Source organism: Neoarius graeffei, chromosome 12 (genome assembly GCF_027579695.1).
Source record: "Neoarius graeffei isolate fNeoGra1 chromosome 12, fNeoGra1.pri, whole genome shotgun sequence".
Taxonomy (NCBI): domain Eukaryota; kingdom Metazoa; phylum Chordata; class Actinopteri; order Siluriformes; family Ariidae; genus Neoarius; species Neoarius graeffei.
This window is the reverse complement of record NC_083580.1, coordinates 79,926,453-79,944,779: the sequence shown is the minus strand read 5'-3', so window position 1 is coordinate 79,944,779 and position 18,327 is coordinate 79,926,453. Positions and strand designations below refer to the sequence as shown.

General features: G+C 41.1%; 1 protein-coding gene across 1 annotated transcript in view; it reads left to right on the top strand.

Moving 5' to 3' along the window:
• Positions 1-18,327, top strand: part of rars1 (arginyl-tRNA synthetase 1) — a 32,706-nt gene that overhangs the window by 10,787 nt on the left and 3,592 nt on the right. Inside the window, exons 7-13 of the mRNA XM_060936510.1 lie at positions 1,206-1,326; positions 3,844-3,973; positions 5,344-5,448; positions 9,285-9,463; positions 11,305-11,414; positions 11,553-11,658; positions 16,347-16,519. Coding sequence (XP_060792493.1) covers positions 1,206-1,326; positions 3,844-3,973; positions 5,344-5,448; positions 9,285-9,463; positions 11,305-11,414; positions 11,553-11,658; positions 16,347-16,519 — 924 coding nt within the window. The remainder of the gene's footprint in view (positions 1-1,205; positions 1,327-3,843; positions 3,974-5,343; positions 5,449-9,284; positions 9,464-11,304; positions 11,415-11,552; positions 11,659-16,346; positions 16,520-18,327) is intronic.

Genomic DNA, 18,327 nt, shown 5'->3' with positions numbered 1-18,327 from the left:
AGACTGATGTAAGAGTTTTGGAGGAAGAGTTTTATTGAAAACAGGAGCAAACAAATCCAAAACTGAGACGAAAGCAGGGTGGAAAACCAGTCAGTGGTGGAGTGAGGCACAGACAGGATATCAGAGAGAATACAATACTCGCAGTCCAAAAACACACATGGGGTCAAAACCAGAAGAGACACAAAATACAAGGCTTTCGCAAAGTCTGTGTGCTACTCAGAGTCCTTATATAAATGTCTGCGCTGTGATTGAGCTCTAATCAGGAACAGGTGCATGGCGATTAGTCCTAATGGCACTGTTATTAAAGTGCTTTTCTGTTAACTGAATCTAAAGTTATTTAGGAGTTAAACTTCCAGTTAAATTTTTCCAAAATATTCTAAAATATGTAAGGAAAAACCCTGTGTAGCTTCACTGCAGCTCAGTTCTGACAAAAATCAGATTTTGGCCAAAAGTGGTTCAAATCATTTTCTCCCTTTAACACGTTTTGATGTCTCTACTTTAAAACGGTGAATATATCGATATATAAATCTCTACCCTGAACGCTGTAGAAATATTTCAATTTTTTCCGATCTATCTAACCTTGCCTTTGCGCTCTGTAAAGATTCAGGTAAATAAAGAGCCGGTTTAGGAAACGCAGTTGCTGGAACAGCTGTAGGCTGTGAATGAAGACGGATATGATGATGGATTTAGCTTTCATGGCCAAATTTATGATCTTTATTTTATTTATTGCATCATAAATTAAATACAGAGGTATATGAGATGCTAACGAAGTTCCAGTTAAGCAGAAGTGTTTCATTTACAAATTAAATTAGAGTTCTGTGTAAAAATAAACTGGAATCCTGTGAATGTAATGAATTTGGTGTAACTTTATTTAATTGAGTTTGAATTCAATAAGTTTTTTTTATTCGTTTTTATTCTAATGTATATAAAATAAATTAAGGAGGAATTTTAAAAGATACTGTATATTTGAAATTTTGCCATCTTAAAAACTGACATAAAACAAGATACAAAAATGTTATCTAGAAGTATTTTGTGGTTTGTTTTTATTTAATAAATATTGTAATACCAACGATATCTCAGGAAAGTGTATCATTTATCACAATATTGATGATATGTCATTATGTCATACACACACACAGTCCCAGTGGTTTTGACTTCTTGTTTTCCGTTGTGGAATTTTATTTTATTTTATTTTTTAAATGTAGGTTGAATCACGTGGGAGATTGGGGCACGCAGTTTGGAATGCTCATCGCTCACTTGCAGGACAAGTTTCCAAATTATCTGAGTGTTTCCCCACCGATCGGAGACCTCCAGGCTTTTTACAAAGTAAGCTGATCTCAGTTCAGTTACACTTGAATCTGTTTTTATAGAAACCTTTTTACACCTGTGTAGCGTACCTTTCATACATTTTTATGATTGATTATTTATTTATTTATTTTAAATGTAAAAGCTGAATATGGAAATTGGGCAAGTCTGAGCGTTTCACACAAACCGACTCGCTGCTAGATTTGACATTTCTTCAAACGCCAAATTCAGAACCTAAAATTGAAAGGAGCTTAACATTTTTGCCATTTAACTTGCATGATATTTTAGATTAGATTAGATTAAACTTTGTCATTACTCAGTATAAATACAGGGTAACGAAATGCAGTTAGCATCTAATCAGAAGTGCAAATAACAGAAATGCAGTATAATACAAATAAATACAGTATGTGCAGATAAGCAATATGTATAGATGAATGCAGCTGTGTACAGCTAGTGCAAATGAGACGGTTATAGTGAGTAGAGAATGTACAGATAAATAAATAGGATGTTCAGTAGTTCTGTGCAGTATATGTACGGTAGTTAAGGGAGAAGTAACTACAGGTAGGGCTATAGAAAAGGGTGGTTATAATTATCCTTAAGGCTATATACAGAAGTAGCTAACTTGCTATGCAGATGTCTTGTGAATATAAAAGAATAAGAGTTGAATAGGCATACAGAATATACACATATACATCTGTGCAGTATATGTACAAAAGTTATGGGAGAAGTATGTACAGGTAGGGCTATAAAAAAGGGGTGGTTATAATTATCCTTAAGGCTATATACTGAAGAACTAACTTGCAATACAGATGTCTAGTGAATATACAAACAATAAAAGTTAAATAGGCATTCAGAATATACATACATACACATATATATATATATATATATATATATATATATATATATATATATATATATATATATATATATATATATACATGCACACCTAAACTCAAGTGTGGATGTAAGCATATACATATATACACACACATGCAAGACTGGCTGTGTAAATAGATCCAACAGTAGAGAATATTGAATACCGTATTTATCCTAATAAACGCGCCTGGGCGCGATGCAAAACATGAAGGGGGAGCGTCAATTTCGACCCTTAAATGACAAAAATCGAACATGACAAAATCATCGGAATTTAAAACATTTATTTTGAAACACATGAAAATACAGTTATATGTCCAAAAAGTCAATTAAACAATGTCCAGCTCGCTTATAAGGATAACATTGGTAAGTAAACTATTTGTAGTGACGTCACAATTCACGTCATCGTCGATGTTCATGAGCTCACAAAACAAAATGTCGTCCTCAAAACGATCCTTCACCGCTAGTTTTAAGTTAAAGGTTGTAGAACTGGCAGAGCAGAAAGGCAAACACTTAGCTGCAAAAACATTTAATGTTCACCGTAAACGTGTACAAGAGTGGTGCAAACAAAAGGTACGTCTCCACCCGTATTGTATCCGCAGCAGAGTGAATGTCCGTATTTTATACTGTCCATGTTTACTAACGCGATTTCCGGTAAAAAAAAAAAATCAGCGGTGAAATTGAACGTCTCTGTTGTGGTTTGTTGGATTTAAAGTTTGTTAAATGAAGAAAATGGTTGGTAAATACTATTCTAGCTCTGAAAATCGTGGCGGCGCGTCAAATAGGGAGGGCGCTTCTATAAGGATAAATACGGTATGTCAAAATATTGTGTGTAAATATGCTCAGTCAGTACTGTGAGCGTAGAACCGTGTTTAGCTGAAATCACAGCCGGGGTACATCTCTATCAGGATCCAAATGTTCTTGCCCATTCTTTTTGTAAAACACTTTCTGCTCAAGTCCTGTCAGACTGGATGGAGAAAACTTACCCATGATTCTCCATCAGACTGTGCGTTGCTATGGCAGTACGCTAAGCATCGTTGTCTTCTTGGAAGCTGAACCTTCGCTGCAGTCTGAATTCTGTTGCACACCGGGAGACGTTTTCTTCTAGTACCTGTATTTGGCTCTCAACCCTGCTGATTATGAGCGTCCCCACAACATGATACTACCACCACCATGCTTCACAATGGAAATTTTTGGGTTGCTGACAAACGTAGCTCTTTGTACAGTTTGTTTTTTGGTATCGGGACACGACAGAACCTTTTATAGAATCTACCAGAATTATTTTTGTCAAACCGTGATTAATACTTTTCCAAAAGAACTCCTGAGAGCGCTTTTATCTTCATGATGCTGTCTGTTTGGTTATGCTCTCTGGAGTTTTCCTTGACATTTTAATCGTACATCCAACAAGTTGTGACCTCCTAACAGCAACCAGGTTACACCAGAGCTAAATTACAGGGTTCTGAAGCACAGGGGTGAATATTTATTTATGCAAACACAACATTTAGGTTTTGAATTTGTATTTTTTTTTTAAATTTAATTCAGTGGTATTGCCAAATTATCGACTTGAAAACGTACCGCATCGTGTCGAAGCCTGGTAGATTCTAAAAATTGTTAGATTCTTGTTGTTTCATAATCCACATTCGTTCATCATCTCACTCTCAGGAGTCGAAGAAGCGCTTCGATGAAGACGAGGAGTTTAAGAAGAAGGCCTATCAGTGCGTCGTCAGGCTGCAGAGCAAAGAGCCAGACTTCATCAAGGCCTGGAATCTGATCTGTGACGTGTCTCGCAAAGGTGAGCTCACACCAAACTCGCTTTCGGGTTCTCCTGCAGAGGCTGTGAAGTGAAAATAATCACATCGCCCACCAGGGGGCAGTGCTGCCTCACAGCTTGATCTGAGAACGACTGACTGTTAATTTTATTTTTGATATTTTTCTTTTCCCTGATTCAATGTCTGAGGAGTGTTTATCTAAACGGATGGTTGACCAAATACTCCGAGACACCTCATAGCCTCGTGGTGAGTTTTATTACCTGCTCCGTCCGCTGTGATTGATTACACCGCAGATGGTAAGCATATCGAAATACGTTGCGTTTATTCGTCTGTAGCGGGGAACGTAAACAGTGAATAATTTCTTTTCATCGTTAAAGGTTCTCAGAAATCAAATCGTACGATGAGCCGTGAGGTTTTTTTTTTTTTCATGTCTTTTAAGGAGACAGAACCAGTTTTCAAGTCCATTTCACACAAAGCTTCAGGGCATCAGGTTTGAAGCTAATTACAAGGAGGGGTGAAAAATTACAGCTCGGAGGCACAATGAACTCCGGTCTCTTTATTGTACTCAAGGTAGTCCTAAAAGCTCACTCGCCCAGCTGGCTGTGCTTTATTCTGGACATGTCCACATGCTCAAGTGTGGTGTGTATTCACCGAGATTCTTTATGAGCATTTCGTAAAGTGTTTTTTTTTTTTTTTTTTTTAAATAGCTTTATAGGAATTTGCAGCAATCTTGGCTCCTTGCTGAATAAACTGATCTTGTTAAAATTGACAAACTGTTTAAAAAAAAAAAAAAACACCTGCAACTGATTTCACTTTGCAGTACAAGATGAACTCTTTAAATCAGGTTTCCTGTTTAATACGCTGCTCAGAGGCTAAATCAATAAAAGTCTATTCAATCTCCAGAACATATGGTTTTTGAAAGACCTTTTGAGCTAATTTGCTCCATCAAGCCACCATTTTCAGCATCTCTGTTCGATATTTCCACGGTGGATATTTCCAAGCAGCAGATGGATCTGGATTATAGTTCCTGAACTCTGAAGGGCAGAGAAGACCAAAGGTGTAATTTTATTTCTTGATTAAATCCTTGACAAGCTGGGATTTGGGGGAAACTCAAAAACTGTCCCGTTAATGCTTTAATCAGATCCCATGCACAAATAGAGACTTAACCCCGTGAAGGTCAGCGGGTCCGTGTTTGCTTTTCCAGAGTAGAAACATCAAATCCTCCTGTAAATCCACAGGCGCGTGCTTTTGTTAGATTTCCCTAAAGTGCAGCGTCTTTAATTAAGCCATACTCTCCCTCTGGGTTTGTTTTAATGATGATTTATTTATTTATTTATTTATTTATTCCCCCCCCCCCCCCCCCCCCCCTTACTCTCGTGTTTGCAAATGAAAGAGTTTCAGAAGGTCTACGACTGCCTGGGCATCCGTATTGTGGAGCGAGGAGAGTCGTACTACCAGGATATGATGACTGAAGTGGTGAAGGAGTTTGAGGAGAAAGGTGAGTTGGACCTTACAGGTGCTAGTCAGGTTTGATCTTGCTGGAGAGCTCACTCTCAGTTAAACAAAACCGAGGCAGTCTTAAAGGACATGGGACATGGATTTTTTTCTGGGCATAATTATGTATAAAGGACATAAGAAATGCCATCTAAATCACTGCAGGGCGTCAAAAATGTGAAAATCATCACATTATTCAAGTTTTTTTATACATCAGCATAAAACAAGGATTCGTTAATGAGCTAGGTGGTCACGTGACCCGTGACGTAACAAAAACTTTCCAAGGAGCCAGCGCTTGGGAATCTAATGTAAACAGGTTACCGAAATGGACCCCATCGACAGTGACATTCCCGATGTTTCACAGAGATGTGAAGTTAGACCCTCTCAATTCGAACCGATAGCTGGAAATTCACATGAACATGGATCTTGTCTTTACTCTGACGGGTCAGATGATTCTGAGAGTGAGAGTTCATTCAGTCCCCATGAAACTGAAAGCGGTCGGCTCCATAACACTTCCTGGTAAGTTAAAAACAATTCTGCTCAAAGGCTAATGATCTGTTGAAAGAAGTATTATTTTTGTATCATACATTGAAAGTTCATCATAGATCTAGCTAAAGTCCGTTGCAAGCTAGTTTTTTGTTGCTGATATTTTTCGAGATACAATGCTTCCAGAGTCCGAAATGAAAACATTCAAAATGGCGAAACGAGTCAGAATTATGATAATCAATAATTGATACACCCAAAATTATAATACTAATCCTTACCTCGGCTTTCAGTCGCTTAGCGAATGCACCTCGGCATTTTTCCACATGAGGCCCATGGTAAAACCACACTTCCATGAGGGGCTGCCGTCTGCCTCCCAAGCTGGCCGAGAGCGCTCCTTGTCGGGCATGGCCAGGCAGGCGAATGCCCTGGTTCATCCGCCCTGTCTAAAAAATAATGGTACAACTCCGAGTGAAGGTAAATTTGGCTTGGCAATTAATTTCGTTCAGTACCTGAGTATTAAAGTTGAAAGAATCCTCAGTGAAATGGTCCGAACACAGTTTGTGGGAAACAGTAGGTGCAAAGTTTTTTCTACGGCAGTAGTGAGCCCACACTTTCCTCAGCTTCGGGTCCTTGGGGAATGCAAAAAAACTTACTCCAGGGCATTTCCCATTGGAATTATTGCAACCATAAGCAGCACAATACACCATGATGTCCAATGTACGTTAAAGACTATAAAAACAATTTTCTTGTCATCCACTTCTCCATTCATCTACCCGCTTGTGCTGTGCCCGAAAGTTTTTGTGACGTATGATCACGTGACAGCGGCTCTTCTGGTTGTAGAAAATGCATATCGGAAGTCGAGCAGAAATGCCATATAATCATCACGAATATAACGATTTTGCTGAATTTAATAGATGATTTTGTATTTGTTGATGCAATTAATTCATATTTTTAATGGAAAGAAACTGATATAGCGTGCATTTATGTTTCATGTCCCATGTCCTTTAATCTCTTCATCTTGAGTGAACGTCGGTGTCTGAATGGAGATAATCATCGGCAAATCCTGGGTGACGTTCAGGTTTATTTTGTGGATTAGAGACCACGTCCTTAACACCTGCACATTTAAAACTGGAGATGAGACAGATCGATGTTGGCAGAAACTAGATCAGATATCAAAGGAAAAAAGAACTTATCAGATCAAATTCTGTAAGAAGTCCAACTGAAACGTCAAAGAATTCAGTTAAGTCCAATATAATGAAAAGCAATGCAAACTCAGTCACATGATGATGATTATTATGAAGGCCACCAGAGGGCGCTCCAGGGGGATGACTTTTGGCTCATTTGCTAATTAATCTGCACTTGCAGTGGTCTCAGAATCTTTATATTTTATTAAATCATATTATTATAAAATTTTTTAGGACGCTATATTTCTTCCTTTGTTTTTAACCAATCATCACCAAATTCCACCTGAATAATACCTCTGGGCTGAATGAAAGTCATTGCTATGACTTTTGGTGCTGATCTGGATCACTGAACTGGAATGATCCATGAAAAACAGGATTTTTTTTTTTTCCTCACTAAGCATCATTCTCTATCTCTTACCGTTCCGGATCTATAGGGTACGGTGACCAGACGTCCCGGTTTGTAAGAGCTAGCGCAAATTACTGTGACTTTAGTCACAGTTTCTGTCTAGTTTGGTTTGTTTTTGTTAAACAAAAAGCAGAAACACGTCGGTCAAGAGGTGTGTGGCTGAAAACACGCCTGCAACGGAAAAACGTGAACAAAGCTTTACCAAGTGCACCGAGCCTGCAGCGCTGAATAAATTACTACAGAAATGTCTAAATAAATCTAAATTTGCAGCTTTGTGTCACATCCAGCCTTTATTTTCTATTTTTTGTTCACCAGTCCAGTTCTCCAGAACTCACCGCAGTGCTACAGCTCTGTCCTTTGGCTCACATCTACAGGAAACGTTTTCCTCACAAACTCAAAACACACGCTCCTGGAGTTGAATCACTTTGTCACGATCAAAATGCACGAGAGTTTGGAACTGGACTAAGAACGTCTCACTCGGGTAGTCCTGAAATGTTTGTTTTGGACCTTGCCCGAGTGTGATCGCTAAAGAACCGAACTGAAGAGGACATCATGCCAGGGTTCAATTCAAATGGACTAAACGATATATATGTTTTTAAAAAAAAAAATTCTAAGTTCTATCTAGACAGGATTAAATGTACGTGAGGTTCTGGGGTAGCATCCTGTTTTCCAGGAGCTACTCTGTGATTTTATTTCCATCCACATCGGTCATGTCGATGTTTGTTTTTCTCCGTCCTGGTTGGAGAAAATTCCAGCCCAAATTACCTGCCGTTTTTCACCAAACTCATATTTTTTTTTTTTATCTGATCGGGTTTTTAAGAATTTTTATTTATTTTTTTACTTCTTGTTCCTCTCTTCAGTCGTAACCTCACACATTGTACCATTGATCAGTGCCCCTCCCACAAATATTAAACACTTCGCAAATCACGGAATGAAAAACGGATGCTTGAGAACGGGCTCTCAGCCGTACACCAGATCCCGGGTGGGTTTCCCAAAAGCCTCTTAATGCAAAGTGCATCTTAAGTAGGAGAGAGAGCGTTCATTGTGATGCTCGCTCTCCCATTCAGCAGTGATCTTTGGGCTACGATGCTTTTGAGAAACTCACCCCTGTGCGCTAAAACCTCATCGCGTTTTCAGGAGGAGAAAGAAATTAAACTCGTTAAGAAAAACGAGAACCTGCAGACTGATTAAAGGAGCCGCTATAACCCCAGCTTTGCTTTATAATCGCGTCCAGGCGATATCAACTTGTACTTTCTCTCAATTATAAATAATCACCGAGAGAGAAGTTCTTTAAATATCTAATAATGGACGTGACGGGAAAATCCGGCCCACAAAGAACTCATTCCTGCTGCAGGAGTTTTTATTATCGAGGAGCTGATAAACTAATCCGATCTGAATAGGCCTTCAGTTGCCATAGCAACAGCGATCGGTATGAAGCAGTACAGTAAACGTACTGTAATGCAAGTTCTCCGAGAAAACATTACATCATGGCCGTGTCTTTGCAGTCCTGAAGGATTTTGTTTTGTATTTATGACTAAAATGGATGTGTGGACAGAAGGAGCATGGCATGGGCTCACGGCTCGTTGCTGTATTAAACCGTTTAAACTCATGAATCAATGTTCGCACCAAATTCCGCCCAGTGCATTAAACATTAAAGGAGTATGAAGTGCAAAAATATGGGTTCCAGTGTGTGTATACCCATTAGGGGGCAGCATTGCTTTGAGAGTCTCTCTGTCTCTCTCTCTCTCTCTCTCTCTCTCTCAGGCCTGGTGGAGTTGGATGAAGGCAGGAAGATTATATTCGCCCCTGGTCAGGCCGTCCCTTTGACGGTGGTGAAGTCGGACGGCGGCTACACATACGACACATCGGACCTCGCAGCCCTGCACCAGCGTCTCTTTGACGAGAAGGCTGACATCATCATCTACGTCACAGATAGCGGACAGGTGTGTCAGCATCACCTCTCACCTGTAACAGGACACGAGCTTGTGTATGTATCGGCGTTTCACCACAGGCGGAATAGAGTGGGTCAGAACCACCTGTCAGATCAGAAAGCTCCACCTCTTGCTCTAGCATTCACGCGCGTATGTGTATATGTACGGTATATAATTGCAGAGATGCCTACTAGTACGGATTGGCCGTATTTTGTACGGAAAAGTTACGTAAATACGATGTTACGGCAAACAGTGTTATTCTGTACGGAATTATTATAAAGTCTTAAAAAATTCCAGGGGGCGGCACGGTGGTGTAGTGGTTAGCGCTGTCGCCTCACAGCAAGAAGGTCCTGGGTTCGAGCCCCGGGGCCGGCGAGGGCCTTTCTGTGTGGAGTTTGCATGTTCTCCCCGTGTCCGCGTGGGTTTCCTCCGGGTGCTCCGGTTTCCCCCACAGTCCAAAGACATGCAGGTTAGGTTAACTGGTGACTCTAAATTGAGCGTAGGTGTGAATGTGAGTGTGAATGGTTGTCTGTGTCTATGTGTCAGCCCTGTGATGACCTGGCGACTTGTCCAGGGTGTACCCCGCCTTTCACCCGTGGTCAGCTGGGATAGGCTCCAGCTTGCCTGCGACCCTGTAGAAGGATAAAGCGGCTAGAGATAATGAGATGAGATGAGAAAAAATTCCAGTGAGTTGTTTTTAAATGTCCAAGCGACTTTTTCAATCCATGCGCAATTCACGGCTATTTATTTTTACGACAACCGCACATGCTGTGTGTGACATGCGCAGATTCCGCACATTTGTTCGTGCTATTTTTGATACGGTAGAATGGCCGTGCGTTACACCCAGTCAAAAGGGCAATGGATACGCGCACTGCAAACTGTGTAGAACTGACATTAACATCACGCATGGTGGTCACGATGACTGCAGGCGGCATGTCAACTACAAAAAATGCATATGGAGTATGCTGAAACAGCGAGTCAGGCGGAAAGTAAATCTGGGGGTATCCAGCAGTTTTTTACGAAATCTGTGGATGAAAAGACACGGAACGTGACGCGTGCTGAAGCGGTGATGGTTGACCTGTGCTTGGAGTTGAACTTGCCAATTAGTGCCATGAAATGTGAGTTAAACTTATTCAGTTTCTTTTTACATGTCTGATTTTTATTCACTGAAATATCAAACACTGGCTGTACTTCTTTAATTCAAAGTCTTTTCAGTGTTGCAAGTGCAAATGTACATGTAGTCTGATCAAAAACAGAATTTTATGATTAGTGTTGTTGGGATTGTGGCAAAAAATTGATCATTCCACTGTTTTAAATACAATTATAAATGCCATTTTATTCAATGTCTCTTCTGAAGCATTATGCTGAAGTATCTATATATTGGGACATTAAGATAACAATGTCGGACTCTCTTTGGCATGAAATAAGAATTTTTTTTAATTTTATTAGAATCCGTTAACAGGTAGAACATTTTGCCAGGCAATATAATATAATACTTTTGAGGAGTTACATTCAATACCAATGATTGGTCGTCAACCGTAATGTCTGCAAACAGGGAACACTATTGTATTTATAAAAATGTGATCTATTGTATGCTCTAGAAATTTGTTGAGTGGAAATTCAGTTGAGATGGCTGCTCGCGTTTTGTTTATTCAATTCACACAAAACAGTACTTTTTAATAATTAAAATGTTAAACATATTGGTATATACACCTCTTTATAATGGAAATGCGCATAAATTAATGTTACTGAAAGTCATTCCAAAGTACTGAAAAATGTTTTGAAGAATACTGAAATTTAAAATTTGGGGTAGGCATCTCTGTAATTGTCTGTGTGCATTCATTCCCCGATAGGCCATGCACTTCCAAGTGGTGTTTGCTGCGGCGAGAATGATCGGCTGGTACGACTCAAAGGTCACGCGGGTAGAACACGCCGGTTTTGGAGTGGTTCTGGGAGAGGACAAGTACGTACGCTTTACCTGCGTCTTACAGATAGTCGATAAATACGAACGATTGTGCTCTGTGCGTTTTCTGTACCAGGAGGCAGGTTTATTGCTCGGTGATGTGTTCATATTTCTCTAATACACTCTTCTGTGGCGCAGGAAGAAATTTAAAACCCGCTCAGGAGACACGGTCCGGTTAATGGACCTGCTGGAAGAGGGTTTGAAGAGATCCATGGACAAACTGAAAGAAAAAGAGAGAGATCAGGTGAGCAGGCACAAACAAGAAGGGAAAGACACACACACACACACACACACACACACACACACACACACACAGGCTTATTGGTTCATTCTCTTTTCTTCTCCTTTCTGTCGACACTAAATTCCTCTCAGAGCGCACCACTTCACCGCTTAACCTGTTCTCGGCTTTTTCAGAGAACAAAACGTCGACTTCCTGTAGAGCAAAGACCTGCAGTGACGTCGCTAACAACCTGGTGAACTTCATCCCTGCGGAATAAAGCAGCTCATATATTTCACCAAGCGTCCATACTCGTCCGTTTACATGTTCCATTGAACATTCTGGAGAGAAAGCTAGCAGATGTGTAATTGCACCATGTTTCCCGACACACGCGCAGTTAGAAATGCGGTTGTAGCGGTGAACGCCAATTCAGGTCCTATTTCGCAATTACGATACCATCACGCGCCAAAGATCGTTTAGCTGCTAAAGCTGGCTAGGATCCTACAACCGCGATTCCCAAAAAAGTTGGCACACTGTGTAAAACATTAATAAAAACAGAATGTGGAAATCACTGTATGGGCTCAGGAACACTTCAGAAAACCATCGTCTGTGAAAACAGTTCATTACTGCATCCACAGACGCAAGTTAAAACCAGATGTAAACAATATCCACAAACGCCGCTCCCTTCTCTGGGCCCGAGCTCTGTTACGATGGGCTGAGGCGAAGTGGAAAAAGTAGTAATTCTTTTTAAAAATCATGGACGCCACGTCCTCCAGGCTAAAGAGCAGAGGGACCATCCGGTTTATCATCAGTGCACAGTTGAAACACCAGCCTCTGTGATGATACGAGGGGGCATTAGTGCACATGACATGGGTAGCTTGTCATCATTAATGCTGAATGATATAAACACGTTTCAGAGCAGCATGCTGCCATCCAGACTAAATCTTTTTCAGGCAAGGCCTTCCTTCTCTCAGCAAGACAACGCCAAACTGCTTTCTGCACAGATTAAAACCGCATGGCTCTGGAGTAAGAGTCTGGGTGCTAAACTGGCCTGCTGCAGTCCAGACCTGTCTCCCATTTGAAACATTTGGCGCATTATGAAGCGCAAAATACGATAAAGGAGACCCCGAACTGTTGCTGTTGAGCAACTGAAATTGTGTATCAGGCGAGAATGGGACAACATTTCTCTTTCAGATCTACAGTGCTGAGCGTAAATGAGTGCACCCTGTTTGAAAAGTAACATTTTAAACAATATCTCAGTGAACACAAACAATTTCCACAATGTTGAAAGGACAAAGTTTAATATAACATCTGTTTAACTTATAACGGGAAAGTAAGGTTAATAATATAACTTAGATTACACATTTTTCAGTTTTACTCAAATTAGGGTGGTGCAGAAATGAGTACACCCCACAACAAAAACTACTCCATCTAGTACTTTGTATGGCCTCCATGATTTTTAATGATGGCACCAAGTCTTCTCGGCATGGAATGAACAAGTTGGCGACATTTTGCAACATCAATCTTTTTCCATTCTTCAACAACGACCTCTTTTAGTGACTGGATGCTGGATGGAGAGTGACGCTCAACTTGTCTCTTCAGAATTCCCCATAGGTGTTCGATTGGGTTCAGATCAGGAGACATACTTGGCCACTGAATCACTTTCACCCTGTTCTTCTTCAGAAATCCAACAGTGGCCTTAGATGTGTGTTTAGCCATGTTGGAAAAGTGCACGACGACCAAGGGCACGGAGTGATGGTAGCATCTTCTCTTTCAGTATAGAGCAATACATCTGTGAATTCATGATGCCATCAATGAAATGCAGCTCCCTGACACCAGCAGCACTCATGCAGCCCCACATAAGGACACTGCCACCACCATGTTTCACTGTAGGCACCAGGCGTTTTTCTTTGTATTCCTCACCTTTGCGACGCCATACAGTTTTGAAGCCATCAGTTCCAAAAACATTTATCTTGGTCTCATCACTCCAGAGTATAGAGTCCCAGTAGTCTTCATCTTTGTCAGCATGGGCCCTGGCAAACTCTAGGCGGGCTTTTTTGTGCCTGGGCTTTAGGAGAGGCTTCTTTCGTGGACGGCATCCATGCATGCCATTCCTCTGCAGTGTACGCCATATTGTGTCATGGGAAATAGTCACCCCAGTTTGGCTTTCTACTTCTTTAGATAACTGCAGTGAACTTACATGCTGATTTTCTTCAACGCTTCTCATCAGAAGACGCTCCTGTCGAGGTGTTAACTTCCGTGGACGACCTGGACGTCTCTGTGAGATGGTTGCAGTTCCATCTTTCTTAAATTTTTGTACCACTTTTGCTACAGTATTCTGACTGATAAGTAAAGCTTTGCTGATCTTCTTGTAGCCTTCACCTTTGTGGTGGAAAGAAAATATTTTCTTTGGGGAATTCTGAAGAGACAAGTTGAGCATCACTCTCCATCCAGCATCCAGTCACTAAAAGAGGTCGTTGTTGAAGAATGGAAAAAGATTGATGTTGCAAAATGTCGCCAACTTGTTCATTCCATGCCGAGAAGACTTGGTGCCGTCATTAAAAATCATGGAGGCCATACAAAGTACTAGATGGAGTAGTTTTTGTTGTGGGGTGTACTCATTTTTGCACCACCCTAATTTGAGTAAAACTGAAAAATGTGTAATCTAAGGGTGTATTCAGACCAGGATAGTTCGATAGTTCACTTGCTTTGGTCCGAACCAAATGTTTTTTTTATTTTTTCATTTTGGTGCGGTTCGCTTTCACACTGTACATTTTAGTAAGCGGACCAAAATCTGTCAACAAAGCCACGCGCCCTGAGGTCGTTCAGCTATTGGTCAGAGACGACACGCGCACAAAGCGTTAAGTTCAAAAGTAGTCATGGAGGCTTTCCGTGCTGTTATTCTTTTTAATGTCATCAAAGCTATATGTTTTTTCCAGTTTTTACTGTTTTCACAATTGTGCGATTACTATGCTGTTGTACAAGTAATTCATCAACGACGACGACAAAGGGCAAGGCGGCTACGGAGGATAGCGCTGATGAGCGCGCATCATGTTGTGACAGTTCTGGCTCTTCACGCAATAGATGAATTTCTTTTTTGCGTCGCTAGTGCCGCCACTTTTTGAAAGAATGTCCCTGATTTTAATGTAGGTCTGACGGAGTTTCTTCACTTTTAGCCGACATTGTTCTGGGGAGCGCGTGAACCCCTTCTCCTTCATTTTCTCACTGAATACAGCAAACACGTCGGCATTTTTGTGTGTTCTCTCCAAAAGCTCAGATATGTGGACATCTGCCCATATATCCACAAGGGTGTGCGTTTCTTCCTCGGCCCACGTTTGCCCCCTACTCATTTTTTGTACTCTGTAGTCTAGCCTACCACTGGTCTGAATGACTGAACAACTGTTGTAAGGTTCCCTTGACAACCGAAACAGTGTTTGCACTTTGCGATGGAGTGTCAAGACTCTGTTTCCCATAATGCTCGACAAACGACGGAAGCTCCCGAGGTACAAAAAAGCAAAACTGTCGGATTAGGTCCGGTCTGCTTTCACACCTCCAAAAGGTCCGCACCAGGGTTCCTTTGGTCCGGACCGAGTCCGACCTTGCAGCTCGGTCTCGGTCCGCTTGTTTGGTCCGGACCAGAGTTCGGTGGTTTGTATTCAGACCAACCCAAAAGGTCCGGACCAAGGGAAATTTGGTTCGTTTGGTCGTTTGGTCCAGACCAAACAATGTAGGTGTGAATACGCCATCAGTTATATTATTAACCTTACTTTCACGCTACAAGTTAAACAGATGTTATACTTGTCAACATTTTGGAAATTGTTTGTGTTCATTGAGATATTGTTTAAAATGTTACTTTTCAAACAGGGTGCACTCATTTACGCCGAGCACTGTACAACAGTTGGTCTCCTCAGTTCCCAAACGTTTACAGAGTGGTGTTAAAAGTAGAGGTGATGGGGTACAATACAGTGGTAAACACGCCCCGTCCCAACTTTTTTGAAACATGTTGCTTGTTCAAAATGAGCAAATATTTTTCAAAAAACAAAAAAATTTCTCAGTTTCAACGCATGTTGTCTTTTGTACTATTTTCAATGTAGCATCGGGTTTCCATGATTTGCAAAACTTTTACGTTCTGTTTTTTAATTACGGTTTACACGACGTCTCAACTTTTTTGGAATTGAGGTTGTAAAAGCGCCGCCTTCCATGAAGCTCTCATTGAATCAGGTTCTTGTATAACATCGTCACTGTTTACACACATCTGTAGTCTGGGTTAATGAAATGAACCAGGAAACTAGCTGATCATATGTGACCTTATTTTAGCGACCTCCAAGTTCTCCTCAGAAGACGTTCTTGAGCACGAGTTTGGAGGTGGACGTTTTAGTGAGATGAGAGAACTGTGACTACTATGATGACTACTACTTATATTTTTTATTTTTTGTTAACAACAAGAACTTTATTTTGCTCACCTTGGGACCACCTTGACCCCCCGAATCCCGTTTCCAAGTGGTAATTACGACACTGATGTGATGGCTTTCATGTACGTTCATGTCGTAATTACGATTCTCCTGACAGGACTCAGATTTCCAGGACCTTTAATGAAAACGGCTCGTCCTTCGTGACCATGGACAGTATGGATGACCTGAATACCACAATGGATGATTTAGTCATTCTGCGCTATTTTAAACGTCGTATGTTGATTTGATTTGTGCATGTTTCAGGTTTTGACGTCGGAGGAGCTGATCCAGGCACAACGCGCCGTCGCTTTCGGCTGCATCAAGTACGCCGACTTGTCCCACAACCGCATCAACGACTACGTCTTCTCCTTCGACAAGATGCTCGACGACAGGGGCAACACTGCCGCTTACTTGCTCTACGCCTTCACCCGCATCAGGTGAGCATCACTCGCTCGGGATCGATGGTTGCGAGCGAGGCGTGCCAGTTACATTCGTTCTCGAGCTTGCGGGAAAAGCGCAGTCTCACTACGGCTGTTCGATGAACCCTGTACAGATCAATACCTCTCACAGGGGGAGTGTGGGTGTGCGGAGGGGGGTTGGATGCGGAATAGTACTGAATAGTTTGTATAGACCCCTTCGCATGTTTGTAAACAAACCGACCGTTGCTAGGTCCACGCGCAGCCTGGACTCGGAAACAATGGCGCTGCCCATAGACCGGCATTATGAGCTGTCAGATTATGCAAAAGAATTGTCGTTACAAGATCAAGAATGCTACATAAATAAGTTAACTCTAACAAGTGGACATCGCCTACCGGATCCGCATTTAATTAAAGAGTGGACGGACGATGTTAGTAAGTTTTCCTCTGATACCTGAAGGCAGTCATACTATTTACAAAAAATGTCAAACTCAAAAAAAAAAAAAAAACCTATTTGCAAAAGTAGCCTGCCATCAACATTCTGGTTACAGCGAGACTACAACTTGATTAACAATGGGACATTCATATTCATTTTGTTTTAATCAAATTATGCCAGTGATGTGATGGCAATGTGGCTTTAGCTACAACAGCAAATCCCAACACTAAACAGCAATTTGCAGGAGGTGATGGCATGAAAGGAATGATAGTGTAAAGAGTGCAGCTAAGAGAAATCAGCGCTGCGTAAAAAGCGAGAGGCAGAGAGCAGAAATGAAACTGAACGGGGCGGGAGCTAGGGTAGAGCGGTCAACGCAAGTTGGCATTTAGAGTGAGTGCACACAATTTTACCTTTCCATCCTTGCTTTAAAATTGTGATTTTCGGCATACACAAATAACGACGGCACAAAATCTGGACTGCTTGAGTCAAGCGAGACCTCTCCTACAAACACAATTGCATGCTAAGCTAAGTTAACATGCTAACAATATTCACTACATTGTGTAACTATGACCAGCTAATCAGACAAACGCTACCAAAGTATTTTGCTACATCAATAAACGAAGACTAGAAAGAATAAAAAAGAAAGATTTAATAAATATCCTGATCTTACCTGTGATGAAGTGGGCGCTGCAAACCCGCGCATTTTTGATGGTGCTTTCATCCCAGTCTACACGTTTGATGGCTTGTAGTCATAGACGTCGGCGCTTTTTTTTTTTTTGGAATGGGTGAGATCCTGCTGGAATTCTGTACATTTTAACCCCATCACTGCAACGATTCTGACACCCGACAACACAACAACTAGGCATTTCTTCCAAATATGTGACCCCTCACCGAATCCAGGGACACATGTCGGCCGAAACGAATCCGAGATAATCGCAAAAGAAGCATTTTTTTTTTTTTCGAAATTTGTGATTTTTGTTTTTTTCCATCATGTGCAAGTTGAGATCTTGAAGAATGCAATCAGTATTTCAGATAATAGATTGTTTTGTTGGAAAAGCATACATTTTTTTGTTGCAAATTGTCTCGTTTTTGTCAGGACTGTAGCCTGCTGGGGGGTGTGGGTAAATTACCATATGGGCCATTCACATGATGATTCAGGTCTTTTTTTTTTTTCGCGAATCAGCTGTATGATACGAGCTGAGCTCATGGCTACTTAACTGCATACAGGCGTGTGATTTCACTATGGAATGAGTTACTAAACAGAGCGCAGAGGAGCTGAAACACCGCGAAGCAAACAGACACTCAGTATTTACATCGGAGATCATCATTTCTAGCAAAAAAAAAAAACGCAACCTCGTTTTCCAGATTGAATGGAATACTTGAATGATCGGAT